Here is an 18,502-nt window from a genome sequence, read left to right as displayed (position 1 = left end):
ATGAAGATTGCTGACTCAATTTAAGACAGGTTTATGCAAATTCACCTGTAGTATTGTAATCTTTAAAACTTTTAAAAGAAAATCTATAAACTAAAAATGGTTTTTTTCAAGTAGTTAGAAGATTTAACAGAATGTTGTTTTAAAATGGGATAAAGGGTCAAATTGATTAAGAAATTAACACAAAATGTATTAGATATAGGTATATAGGTATTGGCTAAATATAGGTATTTTAGCAATGCATTAATTGATGGGTAAGGAAAGTTTGGGTGTTTAAGGACATGAAGTAATAGATTTTGTTTAGCGCGTAACTTGGAGAATCTTAAAATGCTAGGCAGCTTGACCTCAAACTGACCCGTAACTTGATGATAAACTGGCACATGAAGGTGTTGAAAGCTTGTTTAAATCCTACGAAGTTAACACACTCCCTGTTTGAGGGAGACCCAGTGAAACAAAATACAGATTAGAAAGGCATGTTAAAGTTTTAGTTTCTGGGTGAACTTTGCCTTCTGCCCGCTCTGGGCACACGAACACAGCACAGAAACCCGATTAGGTTTGTGAATAAATTTTCCCAGGGTGGGGATTTCTAGAAATGCAACAGGCAACATAAACAATTTAAAGTTCTTCCGTTCTTCCCTGAGAAATGGTAAATGCATTAACTTCAACCGTATTTACCTGGATCTCCAAAGCAAAGCACTATTCCATAAGAAGCAAGGCTGTTTCACATCCGACCTTGCACTGCTCTTAGCCTTTTGATAGAATAAGTGACAGGGAAACAATGTAAAGCAGATGTAACAGATTATCCCTAACGATTAAAAAACAGACACCTTGCTTTCATTATGTCTTTCCATTGTATTGTCAGAGCTCTGTTGAGTGACTTTGGGTAGTTTACAACTGTGGCCATTATGATGCCACAGTTTCTGTGCCTAATTAGAAATTCTTGAAAGACATCTCCAGCATCAACAATAAGTCCTATTATTGATTTGCCAAAGAAACTGAAGGATCACGGTGGCCAAACTCTACTGAATATGGAAGCTGCAAAAGATTATCTTGAGAGTGCAATCTGTACTAAGCCCAGCCATTTTACATCTTTGGAGTTGGAGGTGACATATCATGCCCCTTCCACTTCTCTGGGCAATCATTTTCCCTCCCAGCCTCTCCTGACAAAACTCACAATTCTATGTTCACTAGCTTCGTTCCACTCTATTAGTTTTAGAATGATGAATGGACAAAGTTATTTTCAGAGTACAGCAGGGAGGGAGGTGAAGTTGGGAAGTCCATTTGTAGCTATGAATAGGGGAGAAACTAAATGAGAAACTATTAGCAAGCAGGCAAGAAACCTAACGGTTTGTGGCTTCAGAAGAAAGCACGTGGTTAAAATGTCACTGATTAGGCACCCTAGTGGAGTATTTTGCACTTTCTCTAGTGTTCATTCTCTCTCCCACTCTATCTGAAAAGGATTTCGTAGTCCTGGAGCATTCAGTAAAAGCTCATTCTCACTGGACAACCAGGAGCAAGAGTAGAAGAAACAGTGCCCCTAAATTCCTTCCTTGGATTTTCTTCCCTAATGTGTGAACTGTGGGCTGGACCCTCCTTTTGGGGACTTACAATCATTTTCTGAATCAGGAGGTTGCACTGGAATATTATACTATTCAGAGAATTTCCATCCATCAACACTTAACCACACATATGCCTGAATTGGAGGTCCTTATTTCAACCAGCAGGCTGCTGAAGAGGAAATCAATAATAATCCTGTGAGGGATTCACATATCCCTTAACCTCTTAAAAGTTCAAAGTTCACAAATGAAGCATTTTGGAATACCAAAATTACAGAAAAAAATTTTTGCTTAAGAATCAGGATCTGGTCATTCGTGAATCAGCTGAGTGAGATGGAAAGCTGGAGGATACTGATTTTTACTGGAAGCTTAGAAAATCTCCTATGTCTAGGCACCCAAGAGTAAGATGTTGTTTTGCTGTAAGATAAGGTCCCTCCTCACACAAATAAACCTTAACTCTCTGCTTGTCAACATTCCTCTCAAGTTATCTTTCAGCACCCAGTTCCTCATGAAAACTGATTTCAGATACTTTGTCTGTGAAACAGTTCCTGCTAAATTGATGCTCCATAAGCTTTCCCCAGTGACTCTTCCATATCCTGTTTTCATAGAGTTAATATTCTTTTATTCATTCGTTACACCTATGCACACAGCACTGTACCAGTACTTGGGAATATTCAAAGAAGGCAGGATACAAAGTACCAGTCACCAAGGAGTTCATGAAATAAGGGGAAAGAGGTACACCTAATGATGAATCCACAAAGATGGCCTTTTCTCAAACATTGGTATATCAGAGTGGCATCTTCTGTTTTCCTCATCTCCAATTAGGGAAACAGAAAAACATTAACATTTGTTTATAAAATGGGATGAAAATGTCATATAAAAGACTCATTTGGGGAGCAAGACTTGGGTAATCTCATGTTGGGAAGCACTGGAGAGATTTGGAGAGAGACCAAGGCCTCAATTCCCCCAGGCAGCCTGGCTTTAATGCCATTGAGAGGCCATGAACAAATTTAAGAGTCATTGTTGTTCTCCTTATTAATAATAACAATAATAATAATGGTATTTAAGCGCTTACTATGCACCAAGCACTGTACTAAGCACTGGGGTAGTTACAAGTAAATCTTTAATAGAGCTGAACTTCCATTTTGATGGTGTCTCCTCTGATGAGATCCTAGTATGTGTTATTTTGGAGCTGAAAGGGTCAATCTCCTTAACTTTTCTGTGCCTCAGTTTCTTCATGTGTAAAATGAGGATAAATCCTAGTCCTACTTTTATTGGGAGCCTCATGTGGACAAGGGCAAGTATCCAACCTAGTTGTCTTGTAGCTATCCCAGTGTTTAATACAGTTCTTGGGCCATAGTAAACACTTCATAAAGACCATAAATATTACTATAATTTTTTGATGTGACAACCATTGCACCATGTGCACATAAAGAGAGTACTTATTATTATTAAGGTATTGGTTAAGCACTTACTTTGCTTTACTTGTGTTTGTCACATGCAATATCTGTCATTTTCAAATATGCCTTTCTTTAACATAAACATATTGAAGAATCATTTCAAAAAGAGCACTACTTTCATCATTCGCAGATGTCAAGCAAATATGTCTGCTGCTTTGGTTTCTCAACTGTTATGCCACATTAGATGAGACTCTGCTTGATGATGTCTGTAAAATATTTGTTCTTCACTCCTTACTTGTAAATGCCCCCATTGCAGCTTGCCATGTAGCAATTCCTGGGTATCTGGCGATCATTCATTTAATATCTTGTGATCATTCATTTAATTCACTTGTCTGTTATTTAGTATATGACCCATTGTGGCTGCCCAATGTCAATCCTCCAAAGCACATAGTGAGCTTCCTGGTTGCTTCCTAATTTTTTTGTCTAACCATGTGTTGCTGTTCAGTATAGTATTAATGCTGGTGTTTATTAAGCATTTGTGTGCTGCCAGATGCTGGGATAGATGCATGATAGGATGGAAACTCCCTCTCCCACTATCTCACAATCTGAGAGGGAAAACAAGCATTTTATCCCCTTTTTATAGATGAGGAATTACAGATGAAATACAGACAGGTTAAGTGACTTGTCTAAGGTCACGGAGCAGACAAGTGACAGAACTGGGTAAGCCTATACTCTTTCCACTAGGCACATTGCCTCACTTATAGGATTTGATTGCAAAATTTCTAATCCTACTGTGGTGAGATCAGAGAGAGTGAAATAATATTCTTCAGACATAGTGTTTTTATCTTTATTTCAGCCATCACTGCTCCTTACTGCTATGTGATGAACCACATAGAGTATCAGGGACCAGAGAGAAGCAGTTTTGATTAGTGGGTAGAGCACCAGCCTAGGAGTCAGAAGAACCTGGGTTCTAATCGTGGGTCCACCACTTGTCTGCTGTGTGCCCTTGGGCAAGTCACTTCACTTCTCTGTGCCTCAGTTACTTTGCAAAATGGGGAATGACTGTGAGCCCCATGTTTAAATAGACTGTGTCCTCCTGATTATCTTGTATCTACCCCAGTGCTTAGTACAGTGCCTGGCACTAAGTAAGCACTTAACAAATACCATTAAAAAAAGAGCTCATAAGCAGGACTCACCAGACTACTATTATTATGTATACTTGGTGTTTTGAAGGCGCAGAGACTCTGATCTCAGAATGTTGGTTAGTGAAGGCCCAGTTGGAAGTTTTGTTTTTAAGATGTCAAGGCCTTTTTGTTAATTAACCCTGGGGCACAGAGATTTTCAGACTGAAAACCCATAATAACTAAATCCTTCTCACAAATGTTCTCTGTCTCATTTTGCTTCTTTTTACCCAGCAATACCATACAAAGTGTGGAAATCAGGCCTTCTAACAAAGTTAACAAGGATTCTATGGGTGGAGCAGGTGGTACCACCTGTGAGGGTCTCTAATTCCAGACCCACAGCTGCTACCCGGCTGCAGACACCCAAGACCCAGTTTTTTCAGATAATTTTCCCACTGTCTGATCTTTCAGTTCCCCTTGAGTCAAATTTCACAGCTTTCCACTCCTAATGTAACCGATTCCATTGGGAACCCATGTTATACTACTGTTCACTTCCAGAAACATTTTCTTTTCAACATTTCCTGATTTGTCACTCATATGGCGATCATAGGCCGCAGTGATTTCTGGTTGCCCCAGGCACCTTCAAATTGTTCTATCTTCCTCTTTTGTAACATTCACCAAAAGTACAAATCCAGCTGCCCTTTCATGTTGCCTGTAGTTTTACATCACTGTGGGTGAGTAAAAAATTTTCTGCAAACAGAGGTGAGACATTATTTACCCCTTCAAGAGACTTATTTACTAAACCTTTCTATTTTCAGGAGGTTTTTTTAAAATCCTCTGTGTGTCCTCTGCTTTCCAAAGCCCCGTGATAAAGCTGGTATGGATGTATAATGTCTTTGCCTATTGTCTGCATTGGCTGTAAACCTGCATTTTACATAGGTAGAAACGAAGTTGTAATTAGATGTTTGAAACTTCCACTACACCACCTTTTTGCAGAGCTTGTGTTGATGATTGTTGGTTTCTGCAAAAGCTGAAGAAATACAATATGCATTATTCAACGGTTCTAGCGCTTCAACTTTATTTGGGGGAAATCTTTCAGTGTCACCCTAATTCCATCAGACATTAAATATCTGTATAATTTTAAATGAAGTTAACAAAAAATCCATATTGCATAGTCCACTCATGTGTTGCAATGAGAGTATTTATGAAGAACATTTAGAGGAATTACTTTCTATAAATACTCAGTGAAATACTCCCCATTTGGTTGAAATCTCTTGAAAGAACTATTTTCTAACAGAGACAAATTTTGGGAATCTTTTTGCAACATGTTCAAATATTTTCTCATAAAATTATCCACACTTGGCAAACAGATGACCTGAGACCAACCCAACAAAATCAAGCCTGTTTATTCTGCTTACAGTTATGATTACTAATAATGACATTATATGTTTGTATGATATTTTAATGCTTGATCAAAAAAATTATTTGTTTCCAATATGTTCTGAGACTTGCAAAATATTTCATAAACATTAATCTACTATTCCTCAGGTGAAAGTAGGCTTGAGGTATAAATACAATTAAACATGCATGCATACAAAATAGATGTCCTTCATTTTCAGTGATGATGCTACTGAAAGTGAGATACTAACCATGTATATAGATGTAGCTGAAAAGATCTGTATGCAACTAACAATTCATTCCATATCAAGAGAAGTAAATATAATTCCTTGCTGTGCTGTTGCTTTTGAGACATGGAAGACTTTTGCTTTTTTGTGACTATCTCTTGGCATCTTAATATTCCTGTAGGCTTGGGAATCCTGCTTTCATCCATTTTTCTCCTTTGCCTTGTGCAGCAAAGCTGTTTGTACAGGGTGTTATTTCAATATTAGTGAACTAACTACCTCACAGTGTTAATCTCATTCTTCCATTTGATGTCGAAAATGGCTCATGGTGATAATGGTGAAACTGTTTGAGAGTTCAGAGGTGGTATTTTAGGGTGTCCCTGTGGAGAGAGCATGGGTTTAGGAATCAGGAAACCTGGGTTCTAATTCCAATTCTGCCACTTCCTTGACATGTGACTTTAGGCAAGTTTTTTAACTTCTCTGTCTCATTTTCTTTGTCTGTAAAATAGCGATGAAATACCTGTTCTCCCTCCCTTTTAAACTGATCCCCAAGTGAAACTGTCTGACCTGATTATTTTGCATCTATCCCAGAGCTTAGTAAAGTGCTTGGCACAAAGAAAGTGCTTAACAAATACCACAATTATTATTATTATTATTATATGATTCAACATTATAGTTGCTTTTAAAGCTACATCTTGACTCTATGTGAATGCTACACTTTCTAAAACACATCAGTTTCCCAAAGGCCATGCTGGCTTACTTGATTTGGGTTTCTAAAAATTTGGTTTTGATTTAGGACACTAGAAATATTCAGAATTCCTTTAAGAATTGGTCATATTCATGGATATTCCTGGCCTATTTGTGGCTCTGGGAATTTCTAGTAAAAAGGGAAAAAAATGTACAGACCACAGTAGATATCGCACTGTTTTTTCCAATCTCAATCCCCTTTGGATCAAGCACTCCAGGGGATTACCATTATGGATGCCCAACAGCTCTTCATACTTGAAATTCCTACTAATGTTGCTATGGGTGGCAAAGCAAACTCCAAATTGACGTTTGTCAATTCAGCTAGGCCAACAAAAGGTGTGGACTCCATTGCCACTCTGTGCTGTATTTTTGGTCAGAAATGTATATTGGTGAATTCAGCCACGTGATCAAACCATGAATGTGAGCAGGCTTCCTCATTCTCACTGTAAATTGTGGTCCTGAACCACGGATCAGTTAGAGGTTTTTTTCCCCTGCTGAAGATACAGGCCTAAGGTACAGGCAAAATTCTACTGAAATGAATCTGACTAAAGGTAAGTTAGGGAATTGTTCTATAGCTACTAAAGGACCTGGTCCATTTTACTATTAATTTTAACCAGTTGAAAGAAACTTCTTCACTGAGATTTTACCTAAACCATTCATATTAACTGGATTTGGAGCAAAAAGTTCTGAATTATTGGGGGAAAAGGATTTCACAGGGAGACACTTTTCATCTGATTCTGGATGTCTTTGAACAATTTCCTCTACTCTAATGATACTCCTCAATATCTTCCCCAAAAATGAATGATCAGCTGGATAAAACTCTGTAGATAACATATTTTTGGATATTTTTGTTGTATAGTTCACAGATCTGATTTTCTGAGTTTTATCTTTACAGATTTATTTCAAAGATTAATGGTCATGGAGCCTCTTTGTTCATATGCACAAATGATTTTTGATTAATTTTTATTTTGGATTCAAAACAAAAATAGTTTATTAAATATACAATGACTTTACCTTGAAAAAATCCACCAAAAGCAATTGAATAATGACGTTTTCACAATAAATACTTTGCTTCTTTAAAATGTACAAAATCCTGCCAGAAAACCCAAAACTTCTCAGTTTAACCATGATAATGATATTTACTTTTATAACTATAATAACTTATGAAATAATATACAATTTGGATAACAAAACTTCCTTTGTTTATCTTATTGAATTTATCATTCCTTGAGTCGGCCAGTACAAGCTCAAGTTCGGTTGTATTTATTCAGTGGAAGCAGGTAGTTTATTTTTTTATTTTTTGGTCTCAATGACAAAATACCTTCTGTTGCATAATTTATACTTTAAAATACTCACAGTGAAAGAATCCTGCATGAAGATCTCCGCGGGAATAGATTTGTTAATTCAGTGGCTTACAATCCTCATTTTTTAATTAAATAAATTTACATCATATACAAAGTGGGATTTTTTGGCTTTGATAGTTTCTCTCAAAAGATCCATGTTCATTCATGAAATCAAGATTTCAACAGCATCCTTAGGTCTATATGCTTCTCATAGCCAGTTTCTTGAGAGCATCAATGCTGTGTATTCTGTGTAATCTTCCAGTGGGAAAGTTTATTATTTATAGGGTATTTCTTTTAACCTCCAAAATCATCAGTTTCTTCCTTAAATACATTCTTTTTGTGGAAAACCAATAGCATAATCCTAGTTTTCTACTACTGCGAATTTCTAAATCGCAACTTTTCAGGCAGATAAACAGATAGCTAAATTGGGCAAATTACTGAATTGTTCAGTCAGTATACTGTTAGCTCACTACATTTTAAGATACAAATATCAGCCATATATTTTCTGCACAGATACTTGACATTTATTACAGTAAATGGATATTTGTTTACATTGACACATAATTAGTTGGATAGCTATTAATTCCCAATGTGAATTCATGTACAATACAAATTGTTTTCTAACCTGTCATACTTCTTCCAGCACAACTTCTTCCATGAAACCAGAGCTGAAGTTGTTATATCCTGGAAAGCACATCTGGCTATAGTTTACCAAATTGAAAAATATTGGTGTTTTAATTTACTTTTCTCTGGATTTTGATGTATTATCTAGACGATGAAATTTTGGCAGGCTTTCTGGTCCAAATGGTCAGAGCAGTTGGTGTTGAGGAACTGCTGATTCTTCACACCACTTCCCACACCTTCCAGGTGTCATTAATGGAAGCAAAACATAAATGCCAATGAGTAATCCATGGACAGACTGCTCTAAGCATTCTACATATCTTTTATGGAATATATAGTCTAGTTCCCATTGTCTTGACTTCAGTAAATAAACCTTGAAGAAACAAGAGACAAAAAAAATTAAAAAATGAAAGTTTTAAACGATGCTAATTGATTATTTTCTCCAAATGTGGGAGAAAATGTAGTGTGTCAGGAATATTACAGTAAAGCAGACATTTTGAACATTTTGCAATTCTATTCTTCAACTCAGTTTGATTCTGATTTTTGTACATCCAAAGTTAGATCTTGCTGTCTATCCCCAGCTATACAGGGTTGAGCCTCTTTGATTCTTGGAGGGGTGGCAGTTTCTGAAGTGTCAAGGGTTTTAATATTGTAAATACCTCCCCTGATGGTGTATGGAAAATCCCTCAGAATTACAGACACAATTAACATGCTTACCATGTGCAAAGCACTCTACTAAATGCTTGGGAGAGTACAACAGAGTAAGTAGATGATCCCTGCCTCAATAATTCCCTGAAATGCTCCCAAAAGAAACCCTTGTACTTCAAGCGTTTGATATTTGAAAGGAGACAGAAATTTGGAAAGGCTTTCTCCAAAGGAGGATCATTCACCCATTGTTTTATTTCACCCACCTAGTTCTGCTAAATCACTGATTCTTTCTACCTTGCCATAGGGCACTCATGACTTTTAGAAATATGGTTCTTAATTGTCTTTATTACCTGACACATCTTCCTGACTTTTTCCATTTCATGGACCAGATATATATTTTTTTTCCCCAGGAAGGAATGAGTATAGGTTTGAGCATGTTAAGACCAAAAAAAAAGCATAAACTTCTATAAGTAGGACAACTCCTCCACTCTCCATAATCCCCTTTCTTCTTTCCTCCCCCTCAAATCCTTTCCTTAAACAAATGAAATAAGAAACCTGGTACTAGAAACCATAAGCCAGTAAATTGTTATTCACTGGTTTATCTAAGGCTCCAGGTGCAACTGTTATAAGACTAGCCAAGCTTCTACTGAGGGTTCCTTATCTCAAGAAATCCATCAGTTATTTCTAAGAAGAATCAAATGAATTAAAAATGAAAAAAATGAATGAAAGATAAGCTTTTGGCCATTTCACCTTTTTATACCACTTAAGCTGTTAGACCTACTGCAACAGTGTCTTTTGGCTTTTCTTGTCTTGATGTTTCTCTCCCATCCTTGTATTTCTGTAAAGAGAGGATTGGTTTAATTAAAAACCTGTGTTTCAGTATGACATTTTTCTCTTGTGGCCATGGATCAATTGTGGTGAATTTTAGGTATCCAAATGAATACTTTCTTCCTTTCTGATAAATTGATTAGGTGAACTCTAAAATTATCTAGATTTCCATTTCTACTATTTGAACAAATAGGATAAGATTTTTGAGTCAAAACTGCATCTCTATCCTTCTGTCTTGATGAAGAGACAGTTACATTCAGAAAAGGGTACCCATTCAGCATATTGAACCAAACAATGATGGTTATGGTATTTAGCTTTTACTTTGCTAACTGCTGGGTTATAGGAGATTATCAAATTGGACACAGTCTCTGGCCTACTCAGGGCTCACCATCTATTTTATCCCCACTTTACAGATGAGGAAATTGAGGTCTAGAGAGATTGTGACTTGCCCAAGATCCTATAGCAAAGCCAGTGTCACAGTTGGGACTAGAATCTGAATTTCCTCACTCCGAGTCCTGTGCTCTTTTGACTATCCCCACTTTGATTAAATATGAAAAAGAAGATTAAGGGGAAAAGAAGTAGAAAAAAGAAAAAAGGGAACAGAAGATTTTGTCAGAAGGATGACAAAGACCAGAAACAGGAGGAGGGAAAGGAGGAGTAGGAGGGAAGAGGAAAAGAAGGTAGTTACAAGGTGGGTGATAATCAAACACAGAAGTGGGCTATAGCTACGATCCTTCAGAAGCTTCATCCCTTGTCTCTGGAAATCCCACTGATCTAGCTGTGGTGAGCACAGGGACTCCTTGGGGGGAAGCATGAAGCACAGAAGGCATGTATGAGGGACAAAAAGCAACACTCTCCTGTTCCTCTTCACTGGACCTTCAGTGGCATCTGAGGTATAGCAGAAAATCAGTGTTGCCCAGAATTAAGCTCCATCTCCCTCTGAATTTTCCGTTGGCTAATTGTGCCATCCTCTAGATCACCCTTTCCTGTTCAATAAACAGGTATGGGGCAGGAGTACCAACTCTGTTGTATTGTACTCTCCCAAGCACTTACTACAGTGCTCTGCACATCAGTGCTCAATAAATACCAAGAACCATGACTACAGTGGGTTTCCTCATTTCATCCTAAAATGAGGCCAGGAAAGATGATCTCCAGTGTTTCCAAGAGACAAGATGGGGCCACAGACAGGATGTGGAGTTCATACCCTGGGCTAATGACCTCACAAATGCCTGGAACAAAGGAAGCCATCAGTTACCCACCACCTGGGTGATGGTAAAGGTGGAGTGGCAGCATTGTAATCTAAATCTTTTTCCATCCTTCCCTCCTCCCACTCAGGGAAAAGGTACCTAGATATAGATATATGAGGAACCCATGACAGTCTTGTCTATGAGGAATCCATGACAGACTTGGAAATAGACCCTGACTGTGATCTGGCAGATCACAAAGTAAGTGGCTGAAAGTGGCTACAGTTGGGTACATTACCTGGTGCTCACTACTATGGAATATCTCGCTGAACTAGAAAACATCACAAAACAGAGATGCTGGCAGGCCCATTTAATAGAAGATGAAGGCAAATCTCCAGTTAGCCAGGGGTGCTGTGTGACTTTGCCATGCCTCAGTAGTCCGGGGCCCATCTATTCCACCAGAAATTTAAACTTCAAGGATTCTCTGGAGACTCTTGAGTGCTGATGCCAGGACCAAGCATCAAACTCTTACTTTCACAGTGTTTAGGAGTGGGTAATGCCTTAGAGTAATGATTTCTAAGGCAAGCAATGCCCTCCTACATCTGAACCAGAATTCCAGAAGAAGGCTATTCTGGCAGTTTTATAGTCTCCTGAACTAGGATTTGTAATCACAGGATTTCATCCACCCTTCACTCCTAACTGCCCTAAGTTGCCAACTGTGGCCATTCAGGACTGCCTGTTGCCAGGTTCATGGGTGCCATGGCCAGTAGGGTGATTTCTGGGTCTAGACCACTGCTACCTTCTTATAATAAGAATGACAATAATAATAATAGCATTTAAGTATTTAATATTTGCTAAATACTGGTGGGAGAGATACAAGATAAAGTCAGACATCGACCCTGACTCTACCAGATGGGGTTTACAATCTAAATTAGAGGGAGAAGAGGTATTTCATCCCCATTTTACACATGAGGAAACTGGGGCACAGAAAAGGACTTATCTAAGGTCACATGGCAGACAAGAGGCAGAGCCAAAATTAGAACCCAGGTCCTCTGACTCCCAGGCCTGTGCTCTTTCCACTAAGCCATGCTGTTAAGATCCTAAAACAGTAAATTCATAACCCAAGCACTTGGTAACTTTGAAATAAATACAACTAAGGGAAAATCTTACCCTCTGATGTCCTGGATTCTTGTGCAAAAATGCATGCAGGGTTCATCATTTTTCTCCTCACAAGCACACCGAAACAATGGCCTTTCATAAGTCTGTGAACTGTGAAGCTGGCCTGTAGATCTTTTGCCTCTGAAATCTCCCCTGAAGTTGGAGAGCCCATATGGTACAGTCCGTCTGTAAATCATTAAAATAAAGATAACAATGTGTGTAAAGATACAGCTGTGGGTGTGTAGACACAAATATAGCCATCAAGCAAAAAGCAGAAAGTATTGCCAGTCCTAAAACAAGGTGGGTGGGGCAGAACCAAAGGGAAGTGAAAATTAGAATCACTGGAACTGCTCATTAACTCAGTACTAAATGGTAACCAAATGGCATGGAATGAAAACACTGGGAGAAGGTGGACGGATGGATTTTTGAAAGGTGGAGAGGGTTAAATGGCTGTATGTATGAATGCTTGTGTGTGTACACACACAGATTGTTTCATAAACTGAGAGAACATTGCAGACGGTGTCATTTTCCCATGCCTTATATCAGAAGGTGGTAAGTGCTTCAACATAGAAGAAGACTGTCAAGGTGTGAAGACTGTCAGGGTGTGAACGCAGCCTGCATCAAGTCCTTTTTGACAAATATCTTTTGAGACAGAAGTAAAAGTACCAAAAAAATACATGCATTATTTCACCCCTGATCTCTTCACTCTTCCTCTTCACAACTTTCTATAGATTCTTCTCTTCCTCCTTTCTTTCTAAAGCCTCTGCCTGGGGCTTTCACCTATTCTCCCTATGGAACTAGGGAAAAGTAATTAAGAGTAACTGGATAGGGCTGTTTCGCAGTTAGGGACACAAAAGAGGAGGTGAAACAAAAAGCACCTTAAAAACAATTGCAGTTGACAAGTCCACTGAACCCAGATGTGTTCTTTGCCCTTGAAGACCTGTGTAATGGCAGATTCATGCAGGTAAAATTCCTTCAAAATCTGAGACCTATAAGGCATTCTGATATTTGCTATTTAGTTTTTTTTGTTTTGGTTTTCAATATGGAAATGTGTTCTATTTTTTCGCTATTGGTTTGTGTTAAAGATGAAACATGCAATTATAGTAGATAAATATGTATATGAACCTCAAGGTCAACTATACTCACAGAGTAACAAATTATATAATCTTCTTTGTTGCAAATTGCTCAGTTAATAGGTGTCATGGATTTAGTACATGGCTGGGGAATGGATTAGAGAGTTTGAAGAAATCTAAGTAACCTCCTCCCATATCCCTTTACCCATTCCATTTGTACTATGTGTTGTGGGGGAGGGGTGGCAGAGAAGAAAGAGAGTGTGTATAATACAGAGAAATAGTAATTATAGTAATTTATTTAGCATTTATGTACCAAGCGTGCTGAGTAGATAGAGAATAATTAAATCCACCACAGTTCCTGCCCATCGAGGCTGACAATCTGAAAGGTAAGGTGTTTTATTCCCACATTCAACAGTTGGTGAAACTGAGACCCATAGAAGTCAAATAACTTGCCCTTAGTCACACTCCAGGTCAGTGGCAGAGCTAAGATTAGAACCCATTTATCCTGACTCCCAATCCAATGCTTTTTCCACTAGGCCATGCTGCCTAATGGAAATGAAGTGGACAAACTTGAAAGTTATTAATGCTTCAGCCACAGACATTCAAGCATAAGGAAAAAGAGCCATCCCAAACTTTCCAGTCAGAAAAATTTAAAACTACTTGGCTAATGGAAGCTGTGCTGTTACAACCTAAATTTGTAATAGATTGATAATAAATTTAAGATACCAGGACAGCTAAAAGCTATTCTCCAGAAAAACTTTTTCTCTTGCCCTAGACCTAAACTTTACCTGTTGAGCAATTCTATAAACCAAGACCTTTTTATCTGTCCCCTATATACTCATCCCCAAATTGAATCATACTGTAGCACAGGGAAGAGGATATTGTTCACCAATCTTTGGCCATAAAAAGAAGGTAGATAGCAAAACTGTCTATCCTTCAAATGCAGATCAATTACTGAAGCTATACTTCATGAAAAAAATCAAAACAAGGAAGGGAAAGAAAGAGTCCAAGAATTTTAAAAAATGAAGCCATTATGATGAGGTAATATCTTGCTAAAGTTGTGTTTTTTCCATAATGAACTCACATTAAATTTCTACATTTTGACATTAAAACTAAGCTGATTTTCTATATTCATTCATTCATTCAATAGTATTTATTGAGCGCTTACTATGTGCAGAACACTGTACTAAGCACTTGGAATGAACAAGTCGGCAACAGATATATTGCCAAGAAAGCATTATTCTATCAGCAACAGTGCAGATAAATTTTGAATGTTTAGTATAATTTAGAGGGGGAAGAGAGTAGATATGTAAAGAGAGAACTGGTGGAAACCCTTGAAGCCAATAAAACAAAAAACTGCACAGCTTTGGAACATACGGTTTCCACTAGCTATCTGATATCCTCCTACTTAAGGTGACATAAAGTACTTGGGCTGATCATAGTGACCAATTGGTGGAAACAGAACTTTGGACTCAAGACTTTTCTTTCTAATGCAGTTCCAAATTCAGTTCCAAGTTCAGGAGATGCAGCATGGCCTAGTAGATAAAGTCTGGAACTGGGAGTCAGAAGGACTTGGGTTCTAATCCTGGCTCTGCCACTTGTCTGTTGTGTGACTTTGGGCAAGTCACTTCACTTCTCTAGATTTCAATTCACTCATCTGTAAAATGGGGATTGAGTCTGTGAGCTCGACGGTAGGACATGGGTAGTGTCCAACCTGAATAGTATGTATCTACCCCGGCGCTCAGTACAGTGCCAGATATATTGTAAGTGCTTAAAAAATATGATAAAAATAAACAAGCAAACAACAAAACGTTAAAACTTTTACCAAGGAAATTTACTATCAGAAACACTGCTATAAAGAACTACATATCCCCTATGACAAATGCCTTGCTAATACCTTTAAATTTGCATTAGATGACATGTAATTGGTGAGAGTTGGATAGGAAGGAAAGCAGTGTCAATGACATGTGTAAATGATAATGAGTAGAATGGTGAGGAATCTAAGTGTCAATCCCCCCTGGGTTTCTGAGCAATATTATTATTATTATTATTATAATCACAATCATATTTGTTAATCAGTTACTTGGTTTCAAACACTGTTCTAAGCACCGGGGTAGATGCAAGTTAATCAAGTCATTGTCCCTTTAGGGGCTTACAGTCCAAGTAATATCTTCATTTTACAGATGAGGAAACTGAGGCACAGACAACTTTAAATGACTGGCCTAAGGGGGGTCAAACAGCAGGCAAGTGGCAGGGCCAGGATTAGAACCAAGATCCTTTAACTCCCATATCCGTGCTCTTTTCGTTAAGTCACACTGCTCCTCTAAACCTGGATTATGACTCAGAATTCCATGAAAGGAATAAATGGGAAAAAAAGAGTAGGCCTGAATATTATAAGGCAAAATACATAAGCATATAATTATTAACTACCTTTTAAGCATACAATTAACATCTGTATATTGCCTGTCCAATCAATCAGTGGTATTTGAGTGCTTACTATGTACAGAATACTGTACTAAGTGCTTGGGAGAGTACAGTACAAAAGAGTTGGTAGTTACATTCCTTGCCCACAGTGAGCTCTGCCCAGATGGGCACAAATTCAATTTGATGTTGATGATAATAGTGTCAGACCTTAGCTATTGAAAGTTTTAATAACTCATGATTTTCTTTACCCAGAGATCTCTTCAGTATATTTTAAATTTACAAAATCATGTGGTGAAGCCTTTTCTAACCATTCAAGGAGGCTTATTTTGAGAGGTCAATTTTGAAGCTAAGAAAACTACCCTCCCCCCTCCTCCCCCTGGCCCCAACTGTGAAATTGGAAAGCAATCCCAGAATTTTGCCTAAAAACTTAGACAGTTCCTCCAAAAGCAAGACTGAAAGTTACAGGGATAGTATTCTGGCTGATTACCAGCACTCCAGGATATAAGTCAGGTGCCCTTTGCTCCACTGCCACTCCCTAAAATCAAGGTTTTCATTTTCTTTCTCCCAGATACCAAATCCAGGCTAGTCATGTTGTATAATAATTAAACAAGAGCCTGCTATTGCCTTCTTCCTTTCCAGATGCAAATGCAGAAAAAGCCCAAGAGCTAGATGGGTGACAGCCAAAACAAATATGTGTGTTTTTTTCAATCAGGACTTGTGCCAGTCTAACCAACATGAGAGGCCAATCTTCACGGTTGAAATTTGGCAACTTGGCATAAAAGGGAGTAAGCCTCAACTCTCTTCAAGAGCTAATAACATGGAGAGAAGGAAGCCTTATCCAGATTCTCCACTGGTAGAACGTAAGAAGTGGGGAGGAGCTGACAGATAATTGCTGATCTGGGGAACTCATGCTTAATGACTGTCATTTTCAACCTTCTAAAAATTCCAACTCACTCCCAATTTTTATAACAAATTAGATAAGCATCAATTTGCCCCAAATAATTCACTGGTAACTGTCAGAGATAGAGTAAATGGATATGTCTTGCTCTGATGAATACATTAGTATTTATCTACTTTTTTTAGAAGAACTGAGATTTTCTAGGACATTAGATTCCCCCAGGTTTTTTGTCTCTTGGAAGTTATGTATGGAGTCAAGAAGTTATATGGACTGAGGTTCAAGAAGGTGTTGTTGAAACCATAGTCAAGAGGTCTATGATAGGTTACTAGAGGGGATATTGAGGAAGAAGTTAGAACTGTCATATAGTACATCCATACATATTAGGACAATAATAATAATAATAATGTTGGTATTTGTTAAGTGCTTACTATGTGCAGAGCACTGTTTTAAGCGCTGGGGTAGATACAGGGTAATCAGGTTGTCCCACTTGAGGCTCACAGTTAATCCCCAATTTACAGATGAGGTAACTGAGGCACGGAGAAGTTAAGTGACTTGCCCACGATGGATATCATGGTCAATAATCATACTGTTCCTTCAAGCATTCTATTTCCCTTGACATAGTACTGTACCTACAGATCACTGGTCTGATCCATAATAACATCGTTTTGTGTTTTATGGTCGTGGGTATTTATCGTGATCACCCTCGATTCATGTGGTATCTTAGAAGACTAATTCCTCCTTCTAGAACATATATCACTGGGTCTCCTGTCCATGAAGAAACCACAGTTTTGAAGCCTTGGTCAGGAAAGCTAACCTAAATTGGACAGGTATTAAGAGGCACATGCAGAGCATGAGCTTTACACCAGCCATTATTTCTAAGAGTAACCTAAGTTAGCTCAATAATATCGAGGTTTTATTAATAATAATGGTATTTGTTATGCTCTTACTATGTGCCAGGCACTGTACTAAATGCTTGGGGGAATAAAAGCAAATCGGGTTGGACACAGTCCCTGACCCATATTGGGCTCACAGTAACAATCCCCATTTTATAGATGAAGTAACCAAAGCACAGAGAAATAAAATGACTTCCCCAAAGTCACAGCAGACAAGTGGCAGATCTGGGATTATTAGAGCCTATTACTTTCTGACTCCCAAGCCCATGCTCTACCCACTAGACCATGCTGCTTCTCTAGAACTTGGGAACTTGGGTATTGGAGGGAAAAAGAATAAAGGCTCCACCACTAGGAGCCACAATACTGTGTGTTTAGTTTTTAAAGCGTACAGGAGACTTCACCTTATCACAGGTTTTAAAATGTCTTTTATGCTTTGGAAGGCCTAACCTTTTTTTAAAAAAAAATGAAATAGATCACATGGAGCTCACCTGGCTTAGGTCTTTTTGGGTCATGGTAGCACAATGCTAGAACTGGAAGGGCCTCTAAGTGAATATTTGGTCTACCCTCCTCTACCTCCTAGTTAGGTGAAAAAAGGCTGAAACCTCCATGCAGGTTTTTCCTCTCTTAAGGGTTCTCAGAGATAGGAATTCCACAACTTCCATAGGAAGCTCCTCACCATTGGCTTTAAGGTGCTCAATCACCTTGCTCTCTCCTACCTCGCCTTGCCACTCTCCTACTACAACTCAGCCTGCACGCTTTGTTCCTCTAATGCTCACCTTCTCACTGTACCTCGAGCCTTTTTATCTCACCACCGACCTCTCACCCATATCCTACCTCTGGTCTGGAACACCCTCCCTCCTCCTATCAGACAGACAATTTCTCTCCCCCACTTCAAAACCTTATTGAAGGCACATCTTCTCCAAGAAGCCTTCCCTGACTACGCTCTTCTTTCCTCTTCTCCCACTCCCTTCTGCGCCACTCTACCTTGC

The 18,502-nt window shown here is 38.5% G+C and overlaps 1 protein-coding gene across 1 annotated transcript in view; it reads right to left on the bottom strand.

Annotated features, from left to right (window-relative positions):
• Positions 1-7,369: 7,369 nt before the first annotated feature.
• EDN3 (endothelin 3) overlaps positions 7,370-18,502 on the bottom strand; it is a 28,724-nt gene continuing 17,591 nt past the window's right edge. Inside the window, exons 3-5 of the mRNA XM_029070097.2 lie at positions 12,238-12,411; positions 9,806-9,893; positions 7,370-8,780 (exon numbers count right to left, since the gene is read on the bottom strand). Of these exons, the coding sequence (XP_028925930.1) occupies positions 9,833-9,893; positions 12,238-12,411 (235 nt within the window). The 3' untranslated portion in view covers positions 7,370-8,780; positions 9,806-9,832. The remainder of the gene's footprint in view (positions 8,781-9,805; positions 9,894-12,237; positions 12,412-18,502) is intronic.

The sequence above is a fragment of the Ornithorhynchus anatinus genome, chromosome 8, assembly GCF_004115215.2.
Source record: "Ornithorhynchus anatinus isolate Pmale09 chromosome 8, mOrnAna1.pri.v4, whole genome shotgun sequence".
NCBI lineage: Eukaryota > Metazoa > Chordata > Mammalia > Monotremata > Ornithorhynchidae > Ornithorhynchus > Ornithorhynchus anatinus.
This window is presented reverse-complemented; position numbering and strand designations above follow the sequence as displayed.